Source organism: Pinus tabuliformis, chromosome 7 (assembly GCF_031772625.1).
Source record: "Pinus tabuliformis cultivar Carrire ecotype Pingquan chromosome 7, CPIR1, whole genome shotgun sequence".
In the NCBI taxonomy this organism is placed as follows: domain Eukaryota; kingdom Viridiplantae; phylum Streptophyta; class Pinopsida; order Pinales; family Pinaceae; genus Pinus; species Pinus tabuliformis.
The window spans coordinates 7,308,100-7,319,847 of NC_142293.1; the positions used below are offsets into that span (position 1 = coordinate 7,308,100).

The window sequence follows — 11,748 nt, forward strand, 5'->3', positions numbered from 1 at the left end:
AAGATAGAGCAACGGGAGGAGAAGTGAGTTCCTCTAGGCAGCAAAGGGAAGGTGGGCCTAGTATTAAACAACAGTTCATCGATATTAAGATAAGAAATGAGCCCATCAAGAGACAGCTGTACAACCATTTGCTAAACTTGGCTCCCACCAATCAGTAAAGACTCATGTCTGCATATGATGTGCAGGAAGGCAAAATGATCATGAGTCATTTCATGCCAACAGCAGTACAACCCCAATCTGCCTCTGATTATTTGAGGACTAACTTGGAAGTCCTTGCCAAGGATATCCACCCAATGGACAAGATAGAACTGCACAAGCAAACGGGTGAGATGGTCTATGCTTCCCTGGCAGACCAAACCTTGGATAACTATAGGCTACAAAATAGCCTTAACAATACAGCCTCTCAACTGGAGTTGGAGAGGGCATCATCCCAGTCAAAGGACAACAGAATAAGGTCCTTGGAAGACATAATCATTGAGATTGGACATGATCCCAAAGATATCAAAGGGATACAAGAGGTATTGAAGTTGAGGGATGCTGACATGGCAGCCTTGAGGAGAAAGATCAATCTCCCTGCCACAATCCACCCTCAAACAGATAAGGTGGCCCAACAAAGGCATGATCAAGAGGCCACAACCCTGTTGATATCTCTATACAAGGAGCTAATCCGGACTCAAGACAAACTAGGAGAATCAGAGGCTGCAAAGGCAGCACTACAGGCAGCATTGAAGCAAAGAGAAGAGGGTCAAACCTCCCTGCCTCCTCCTGAAATAATCAATCTTGAGGAAGCTCCTCCAACAACTGCCCCTCCTCCTCAGCAAACAGGGCCTACAACACCAACTACAACAACAACTGCACCAACAACAGAGCAGACTCATAGTCTGGATATGCAGAAGCTCCAAAATGAAATTCAAGTCCTAGAAGCTCAAATGTTGGAGCTCAATTCAGCCAAAGAATCTTTGGCTAAAGTAAATGAGAGATATGATAAGAGCAAACAGAATGCAGCTGAAAAGGAACGAGAAATAAAAGCTCTAAAGAAGAGGATAACCGAGCTTGAGAAGGAGCTCACACTAGAAAAGGTGACAGCAGAGCTAAAAACAGTCCTTTGGGCCAATATTGGCCAGTCTATCACCAATCAGTGGCAGTACATTGAGACTATAGATGAACAATCAGCACTCATTGCAAAGGCAAACAGGGAAATACACAGAGCTAGAGCAAGCCTTGGCAACATGCCTGATGCTGCCACCAGAATGATCAATATTTTAAATAACAGGACAAGCTCTCAACTGGCCACCATGGGAATTGCTCACAGGACTGAGACAATCTCAATGGTTAAAAGGGTCCTGACACTACGAAACCTGGTTGGAACATTGGAAAGATGAACCCAGGATATGCAGACTGAAATCAATAAGTTTATGGACAGATTTCAGGCATTACAGAACAGAGGCCTCCCCAGCATATTAAGCAGTGTAGGAAGACTGCTTACCCTTGAAAACTACACCAAGAGGGTTGATGCCTATGCTGCAGGACAAATTGCAGGAAAGCCCAGCACTTCAGCAGAATCAGGGCCAGCATCAGGGCAAACTTTATACAATAGGCTGGACAACCTATTTTTTATTATGAATGAGATCAATCATCTGTTTGATGTGCCTCCAAATTTTTATAAGTATACAGAAGCAGATGAAACCATAGAGGCAATTGTGAAGCACCAATTGCCCACACAGGAAGTCTGGAAAAAATTGACACAGATGATATTATCAAGCCAGAACCTGTAAATGTTAATTTTTGTCCAGTTTATAAGTTGTCATACACAGGCAGAATTTTGATAGATAAGCATACAGAGCAAAGATGAAAGGCTGAGCCAACTCAGCAGGGCTATTCGGTCACCACAGCAGCAATCACAGTCATAGGTGGCAAACCCGAGAAAATACAGCGCAGCAAACATAAAGACGCGTTCGCCAGCATTAAAGCAGAGCGGCTCAACCGACTCACTGACCTCCAAAGGTCAAAATTATCCTCTGACAGACTTAAAGAGCATTTATGCTGCATTCAAAGTTGTAATAACTTCTTTTCTACTTTATGTACGAATTTATGAAGATATTTTCTCTCTCAGATGACTCAATGCCTGAGATATTTTGTATAAACATTCCTATAAAGTCCCCTTCGCATGAGCTTGCAAGGGTTGTTGTTGATTTCTCCTGAAGAAATTCTTATGCTGTAATCCTTTCAGAAGTTTAATAAAGAAAGTGATGGAATTTCTCAGATTTCTGAAGTGTTGAATGCGTTCTAGTGTCTGTTGATAACTGCTGGATTCCTGTGTATTTCACCATACAATAAGTCTCTGTAACTCTCTCTGTTATTTGTTTGTTTTGTTAAATTCCATATATGTTATCTGATTTTCAATACTAAGCAACAAGGAAAAGGAATAACTTTCAGGATTTATTCACTGAGTACCCTGAGTTCAATCTGTGTTGTTAATGAATGTTTTCTTCATCTGTAATCTAGATAAGTGTAATTCTTAATTGCTGCACTTTCAGAATACACCTTTCACAGTGGCCTTTGTCACAGGAATTCAAGTTTGCTCCTGTGCAGCGTGTTCACTTTCACCTCACCAGCTTAATAGAAAATTCTTAATTGCTTTCTGTTGGTTGACATACATCACCATTTAAGCTAACTTTGTTTGTCTAAGATACACAATAGGCCCTGCAGTTTGAACACCACCAATCCTGCATATCAAAACATTTCACAACTCCAGACTCCATTGCCCAATGGTATTTTACTCTCTAAACAATATATCATAAGACCTGAAAGAAATCCTTCAACCAAAACATAAACCAAAACCTGAGCATAATAGCTAGCCTAAAAACACCATCATAACAGAGACAAATCATAAAGAGAGAGCCCTCTCTAATTATAGTTTGGCTAGAAGCTGTGATCCAAAGATTGGTTAGTGGTTACCCCGGCCGTATTCCCTTGGGAGTCATAGGGAACAACCTGGGTGTTAACATATTCAATAGTTAATGCAGAAAGCTAAAGTCTATTTGAAACTTCATCAATTGAAGATCCCAAAGAGCAAAGTTAGTTGCCTTCTATTGATGATCTGTTGCCTGAATATCTTAATGAACTATAGGAAGATACAGTTCTTGACAGGAAGGTGAGAAATACATGTAGAGGGGATGTTGAGTACCTCACGATTGGACTCAAAGGTTCAAAATCAAGCAGTGAAAGATGGATAGAAATTGGGCAAGCGAGGAATCTATATCCTCACTTGATTGATGCTTAAAAACCAAATTTTGGTGGTCCAAAAGATTTTTCAGTGGGAAGGTCGTGATCCAAATTGGATCCTAGAACACTCTCTATGTTTTCATGAACTCTTCAAAAATTATGCCAAAGGCTACAAATCTTGTGAAGATCAAGCTTATTCGAAGTATCCTCATAATAGTTGCAATTGGTGATTAGCGCAGAGCAACGAGGACCGTCAGTCAAGCGTGTAGACCATCGGCCCATGGTAACACGTGCTATCACAAATCAGCAAATCCAGAGACTATTTCAAGAAACGGGGGTAGTTTATCATATGTGACTAGCGACAAGTTGCTAATCACATATCGCAGGGCAAACCCCTCAAAGAAGGAAAGGTCGCAAGCACGTGGACTCGAAAAGTCATAAAATGCAACGGATATCGTTCTGATTCCATTAGAAGCGGGGTCCCACAAAAACTGGTAGGATATCGGAAGGGCTTCGAGCAGTAAGCAGTTTCAACCGAGTCCTACCTGATGCCACACAATGGTTGCCACGCGTCTAGTGGAAGAGAGAGAAAACCGCTCACATCGGACGGATAAACATCATGTTACTTATCCGCCCGATATGGACGATGACCATAGGATTTGGAGGCTCCAGATCAACGGTGGAGACGCGTTCTGATGGATGACCGGATTTGATGAGGTTAACAGGCAGAGTTGTATAGGATTTGAAGTCTGATATGGACGATGTGTTGGCAGAAGGTCGTGTTTCGTGGGCATTCTTGGCGTTAACGGAAAAAATGGTGGTTTCAAATATGTCCAAGAGAACTGACACTCATCCGTTATGAAATAGGTGGCCATCTCCCTGTGAAGCATTATACAGTGGTTGATTACGCAGGATAGAGGGATTCAAATGAGGAGAGGCAGGGGAACCGGAAAGCTGAGAAGTCGAAATGAATAGGCAGAAAGTAGATTGGATTTAAAGCCACGAACTGAGAGAGAGAGGCAAGAAAGTTAAGTAAGTTAAGCAAGCAGAAAGGTAAGAGTAGAGAGCACAGAGAAGAGGCCAAGCTGACCTACAGAAGCAAAGGAAGCATCGAGCTAGAGTTAAGATAGAGACAGAGAGAGTCAGAGAGTTTGTGTACTCTAGAAGGCTTGGGAGGTTCAAGCGCACTCGTGTGTAATGCATGTCATGTATGAGTATGAGATTGGGCTCATACTACTGTGACCAATAGAGGTCGAGAGTGACTTGGGGAATCCAAGTACAGTCTTACTCATTTTTATGTGCTGAGTGAGACTCAAATTGAGCTCAGTGTTGTAAAAAATCTACTTTGAAAACATAATAGAGAGGCCACCATTGAAGGCTGGACGAGGAGACGTAGCCGAGGAGTATTGGGTGAGCTCCTTATTAAACTTGTTGTGTTTATATGTTTGCCTATTATGTTTTCTTTTACTGCTTCATTGCCTGTGTATTTCGCAATCTGATCCATGAGTTGCATAAAATAACATAGGCATATCCATGCACATGAGTCTGTAATACCTTATTAATTGTCTTAGATCAATTTCAAATCAATGTTAGATCAATTAATAATAAAAGGATTAATAATAAAATGTTTAAAGTAATAAAAATAATAAAATTCAATATGTTATATGTAATTTATTTTTATTAAAAAAATAACTAACAATTCTTAGATAAGAGATTTGGAAATTTATTTCAAAAGATAAAAGTTAAGAAGCTACAAGAGTTTGGATGAGCACCGAAGATAGCGAACAACACTAGGGTTTTGACAGAACCCTGCAGGCGGCAGGTCTGTCGAACCAGGTACCTGCGGCAGCTTCTGGTGAGGCAGGGTGCAGGCGGACGTGACCATACGGGCAGGAACAAATGGTTCCCCCCCAGGGGGAGGGCCAGGAGCCTCCCCCGTCTCCGGGTAACAGCGCACGGCAAACGGCGGATTGGGAGAACGCAAACAGGGTTAGCGGCAGCACAAGGGACAACATACAGCAAAAGGGTAAGGACATTGATACAGAGAACAGAAATAAAGCAAGCTCCTCAACTTGCAAACCTGTTGCTACCAATAGACCACGGGTGTACTTCCCAAGTGAGCGAATCAATGCCCGAATACAGTACATGCGAGATCATGCGCTGATCGGCAAGTTTATAGGGATTTGGCCAACAGAAAGAGCTCTGAGAACTTGGATCAGCACCACATGGCGTCCAAAAGGGGATATATCTCTGCATTTGGGAGCCAAGGGCTTCTTCACTGCCGTATTTAACTGTCTAGAAGATCGAACTAGAATTTTGGAGGGAGGTCCATACTTTTTTAACTCTGCAGGTCTATTTCTCAAGGGCTGGGTGGAAAGATTCAACCCCGATAAGGAGGATCTGAGTTGTGCGCCAGTGTGGATAAGGCTTTACTCACTGCCATGGGAATATTGGGAGGAAAAGTCTCTACAGGAGATCGGAAATGCCATTGGTGAATTTGTAAGGGTGGCAGAGGAAACAAAACTCTGCAAACACACTTCATATGCTCGGATCTGTGTATACATGGATCTCAAACAACCACTGCCAGACACGGTAAGTTTCTTTCATGAAGACTCTGAATGGGTTCAAGTCATTGATTATGAACAGGTGCCATTTAGATGCAGGAAATGCCATGATATAGGACATCTCTATAGAGACTGCCCTCTAAATAAGATACACTCCTTTCCAGACAAGTCTGACAATCATACCCCAGATGGATTCACAAAGGTAGTCAATAGAAGAAGAGGAAACAAAAAAGCCACCAGCAACCCCAAAGCAAATCCTAGCAACAAAGCAACAACAAGCAACAGATTCGAAGCTCTAAACAAAACCGATGAGAAGGGTTCGGACGAGGAACAGGAGAAAGACGAAGCAGTCCAACAAAAGCAACCGGGCGAAACATCAATGCAAGGAGGACAGAAAATCACAAGGCAAGAGCACTTGATATCGCAGAACAAAAATGTGTCAAAGCAAATTGAAGGAATGGATATGGAGTACTCTCAGCCAAGCGAAAAAGCCTCAATCGAAACTGAGGACATTTTTCAATCGCCCCAAGTCATGGAGGAAGACCAGGAGCCCCTAGATATAGGGGAGCTGGACATTTTAGGCTTGGAACATGCTTGTCGCACAAAGAACTTTGAAAAAATCCCGGAACAACAAGTCGACAACCTAGTAGAAGTGTTACACAGAGCACAGAAGAAATACTCTCTAGGGGTCCAGATCGGTAGTCCATGGGATGGCAAATTTATCACCAAGGACAGCAAGAAGAGGGGAAGGAAAACAACCCTAGAAAGAACAATCAAGATAGGAGAAATACTGGTGGAGTCAGGAAGGTATGCCAAACTGACTAAGTACTTCACTGCAAACCCCCACCCTTCTCAATGAAGTTAATATCTTGGAATATCAGAGGGCTCAATGGCCCTAGGAAAGGAAGAATCTTAAAAAATATGCTGAAGCAAGAAAAACCCAGTATTCTCTTTTTGCAGGAGACGAAGTGTAGCTCCACAATTTTGGAAAGAATAGCTGCGAAGGCTTGGCCAGGAGGGCTAGTCACAGCGGGGAAAAGGTGCCTGGGGAGGCCTAGCTATACTTTGGGATGCCCGGATCATCCATCTCAACAATATTCAAGCTAACAAAAACTTCATCCAAGCCACATTCCACCTCTCAGGTACGAATGCTCATGGACTGCTAACTAATGTTTATTTCCCTCAGGACACAGCTCAGAAAAGCCAACTGCTGAATACATTGTCAGAGCTCAATAGAGACAGACCATTTCCACTATGGATATCTGGAGGGGATTACAATATGATCGCCAGCATGGAAGAAAAGAAAGGAGGCAGAAGCAACACAAACAATGATGACTGCCTTCTAAAGGAGTTCATCAACAGCAACTGGTTAATGGACATCCCAACAAGCAACGGTATCTTCACCTGGACAAACAAGAGAGTAGGAGCGCAACAAATTGCATCGCGCCTTGATCGTTTCCTAATCTCAGACAATGCAACTCATATCGGAGGGGAATTTACAGCTTCCATTCTCCCTTTCTCCGGATCGGATCATTGGCCCATCGAGCTCCAATGGAACAGGCCAGGTAACAACCTCAGACGCCCTTTTCGTTTTGAAGAATTTTGGTTCTCCCATCCAGAATTTGAAAAGCTAGTCAGATCAAGCTGGACAAATTTCAATCCGACCGAGGGGACAAGAATGTCCAGGTTCCAACAAAAACTCAAGTATCTAAAAAGGGCCATCAAACAATGGAACCACAAGATATTTGGTAACATCTTTGCCGACCAAGCTCTGCTCAATACTGAAATGAAGAAAATACAACAATCCATTATCAATGAGGGGCGAACAGAGGAACTCTCCAAACAGGAACAAGCCATAGAATCAAAAATTCTAGAAAGAGCCAAGCAGGAGGAAATACTATGGAGGCAGAAATCCCGAATTCGATGGCTGAAAAGCGGAGAAAAAAACACAAAATTCTTTCATAAAACCACTGTTCAGAGAAGAATGATAAACCAAATTACTCATATTAACAATGAGCAGGGAGAGAAGATTGAAACGCATGAGGGCATTGAAAAGGAATTTATAAACTACTTCAAAAAAGCCCACCAGGAGCCCGACTTCAACAGAATGCCAGCCATCAATCAACTTCTCCAGAACATACCCAAGGTCATAACGGAGGAGCATAACAGCTTACTGATCAAACCCATCAATCTGCAGGAAGTTGAAGAGGCCGTGCAACAAATGAAAGAAGGAAAAGCGCCAGGTCCGGATGGCTTCACAGCAAACTTCTTTCACAGATTCTGGGACCTGATAAAAAATGAAGTTTGGCTGGTTGTGGAGGAATCCAGAGAGCTCAGATGGATGTACCCGGGATTAAATGCTACTTTCATTGCCCTAGTGCCTAAAGGAGAAGATTCCAACACCCCTGACAAATACAGGCCCATAGCCCTATGCAACATGATATATAAAATAATTTCAAAGGTCATTGCTACCAGGCTTAAAACGCTTCTTCCACTCATCATCTCGCCTGAGCAATCGGGCTATGTCGAAGGGCGCCAAATAACGGATGGAATTATTCTCACGCATGAACTAATTCACTCCCTAAAGCTGACCAAAAAGCCAGGTATGCTGCTTAAACTAGATCTTTCTAAAGCATTTGACAGCCTCAGTTGGGTCTACATACAAAAAATTCTTATTGCTTTTGGCTTTGCTCACTCGTGGGTTAGATGGATCTACAGTCTAATATCCTCAGCATTCTTCTCAGTGTTAATCAATGGCACCCCTTCAGCCACATTTCGACCTTCTAGAGGCATTAGGCAGGGTGATCCCTTATCTCCCTTTCTTTTCGTAATTATGGCTGAGGGTTTGGGTAGAAGCATCATGGCTGCTAAGCTTAATAGGCGGTTAAAAGGGCTCTCATTTCACAATTCCCCGGTCCACACCCACCAGCAATTTGTAGATGATAATATGCTTTTTGCTCACCCTTCGGTCCAGGAAGCTCGTCTTGTAAAATCCATTCTATCCACTTTCTCTGACGCTTCTGGTGCCCTCATCAATCGAGTCAAATCACAAATTTTTTTCTTCAATACCCCTGTTTCTACACAAAGAGCTATTGAGCGTATTCTGGGCTTCACCTCTGCCTCTCTGCCTTCCAAATATTTAGGTGCCCCGCTTATGAGCTCAGCTCTCAAGCATTCCTCCTGGAAGCAGCTGTTAGAAAAATTAGAAGCACGTCTGTTCCTATGGACTAATCGAACTCTGAACATGGCCAGCAGAATAGTTCTCATCAAAGCTGTTCTTCACTCCATGCCTCTGTATCTCTTCTCCATTCTAGCTGCCCCCAAATGGGTCCTTAAAGAAATCAAGAATCTACAACGTAAATTTCTGTGGGGAGGCTCAGGACAGAATCGAAAATGGGCTCTACTTAAATGGGAGAAAGTGTGTCTTCCCAAGCATGCAGGAGGCATAGGCCTTAGAGATCCTGAGCATAGTAACAAAGCGATGGGAGCTAAAATCTGGTGGCGGTGGTTGGCCCATCCTAATACTCCATGGGCTTCCCTTTGGACGGCCAAGTATGCAAGTAACTATCCAATGGAAGAAAGATTGCGTATGACTGAGACTAGTTCGGGATCCGCAATCTGGAACGCAGCCATACAACACAGATCTCTCATTCAAGAACACTGCTTCTGGGAGATCAAAAATGGGAACACAGCACGGTTCTGGGAAGATTCATGGCAGCAGTTGCCAAAAATCAAAGACATTCTCCAGGAACTTCCAGCCGATGAGAGAGGGACACACCATCTGGCCAAAGTTAACCATTGCTGGACTTCCGCTGCTGCTCAGGAACACCGGAAGTGGAAAGACATTCATCAGCTCCTACCGAATAGCTCAGGACAGACTCAACATCTACTAGAAACAGAGTTACAAAAGAGGCAAATAAGAGTCTCAGAAGAACCGGACATTTTAAGATGGGGCTATGGAGAAAAAGGAATTTTCACAACCAAGGAGGCTTACAATATAATCATACAAGGGCAGATAAACAAAGACAGCTTATGGGAAAAAGTATGGCATAAATCTAATTGGCCGAAAGTTTCCACATTTCTATGGCTTCTATGTCACAACAGAATCCTAACGTGGGATAATCTCAGAAAGAGGAGTTTCTCGGGACCATCCATATGTCACATGTGTCGACAGGAGGAAGAAACAACACTTCATCTTATGCAGAATTGCTCAGTTGGAAAGAAATTATGGGAGAAGATTGCTTTCCGCTGTCAAATTGAAAGAAGAGAGCAAGACGACCTCAAAGGAACCATTAGCAAAGGAAGTCAAACCCCATTTCAAAGTACTCTTCTCAATGCGTTGTGGCAACTCCTTCCTGGTTTACTGATGTGGACTCTATGGAAAGAGCGCAATCGAAGAATATTCAAAGATCAATCGATGCCGCTGGACAAACTGTGGAATAATTTTCATCAAAACTTAATGGAGACTCTTTCACTCAAAGACTGGCATCCTGAAGACTTTCCAACTCTGCCACAGGAAAAAGCTGTTTGGGATAACTGGCAAATGCGGATAAACCACAATTCAACTAACGGCAGAAATCCCAACAACCACAGACAGGAAGCAAGTTCTTGGAATCCACCTCCCGTTGACATGATCCAACTCAACTTTGATGGGGCCTCTAAAGGAAACCCAGGACAAGCAGGTTATGGAGGAGTCTTCAGGGATCACAATGGCAATCCTCTAGGCATCTACATGGGTTCGATAGGCTGGGACACTAACAACTCAGCGGAATTGGAAGGTCTATGGCGAGGTCTCAAAATAGCACACAGAAAAAACTTCTTTCCCCTCATCATAGAAGGAGACTCGCAGATCATAATCAGAATGGCCACAAAGCTTCAACAAGGCTCTCCAATTCATAAGGTAAGCAGCAGCTGGAGAATGGCCCAGAGGCTTGAGCTGATCAATCACTGGCTCTCTCAGCACCAAGCAATCACTTTCAAGCATACCAGAAGAGAAGGGAATAAGCTGGCTGATCTTCTAGCCAACCTTGGAGTGGAGGCAAAAGAAAACCACTTTGAAGGAGCTATAGACAGCCTGCCTCCCAGAGACCAGATGGATAAGCTGAGGGAAATTGTCTCTCAGGACAAATCTCTGATAGAGAATTCGCACCCGGATGCGGGTGCTTTTACTTGCCATTAATCATGGCACTCGCCACGACACCTGGGATGAGGACGGAAGGACGACACCTGTACGCGGAGGCCTGCAGCGGAGGATATCAGTTAATGCAGAAGGCAATTGAATCCAATTTGAAACAGAGCCGAGGGGACGGCGCATTCAAGTCGAGCATGGTAGCTCTGGACTCGATGCAAACCAGGATTATGGCTCAACGCTCTCCTCCTGCGGAGATATCGGTCGCTACTCCTTATATTGGGACCGCCATGCCAATTTATGACCAGAATTTTCCCATTGCTGCTGGTGTTCTGAGAGGGGATACTCTGGCTTTCAGAATTCGAGGGGTCGAAAAGCGTTTGGGGTCTCTGGCCTTAGGCACCATGCCGCGAAGCAGAGGTGTGCCAAGACGGGGAGGGAGGTCCGGTATCCGAGTTGGCCCTGAACTTGAAGAATTGCATCCAATTTCTCCCATGGCCTCTGTTCCCCCCTCGTCCCCTAGCTCAGAGCAGGAAAGCCTTGTTCCGCAAGGCACTTACCAGACTTTTCGTCTCAGGTTTCCTAGCCGGCTCGTCAGACCAGAGGTGGTAGTTAATCTCACGGTGTACATTTCTGAGGAAGAGCCTGGAGATCCCACATCGACCTCTCCTCCCTCTGTAAGTGTTCACGACAGTGACATACTCCTGGGGGATATGAATGGCCTGGTGTATAGAGCTCACCGCAACGAGGAAGCCCCGGCTCACGACACCCTGGTTCAGCATGCCCCGGCTCAGGAGGTCTCGGTTCATGCTGCTTCGGTTCAAGAGGTTC

The 11,748-nt window shown here is 44.0% G+C and overlaps 1 protein-coding gene across 1 annotated transcript; it reads left to right on the top strand.

The window, feature by feature from the left end:
• Positions 1-5,124: 5,124 nt before the first annotated feature.
• LOC149244869 (uncharacterized) lies at positions 5,125-10,968 on the top strand. The gene is made up of 2 exons (XM_089436295.1): positions 5,125-6,435; positions 6,976-10,968. Exons 1-2 carry the CDS (start codon positions 5,125-5,127, stop codon positions 10,966-10,968), a joined length of 5,304 nt encoding a protein of 1,767 aa, XP_089292421.1.
• Positions 10,969-11,748: the final 780 nt, after the last annotated feature.

Excerpts from the sequence above, each read along its gene's own strand:
- LOC149244869 (XM_089436295.1), top strand. The coding sequence starts at position 5,125 with ATGGTTCCCCCCCAGGGGGAGGGCCAGGAGCCTCCCCCGTCTCCGGGT. Across the intron at positions 6,436-6,975 it reads AACAACAAGTCGACAACCTA|GACACAGCTCAGAAAAGCCA; the intron begins GTAGAAGTGTTA and ends TATTTCCCTCAG.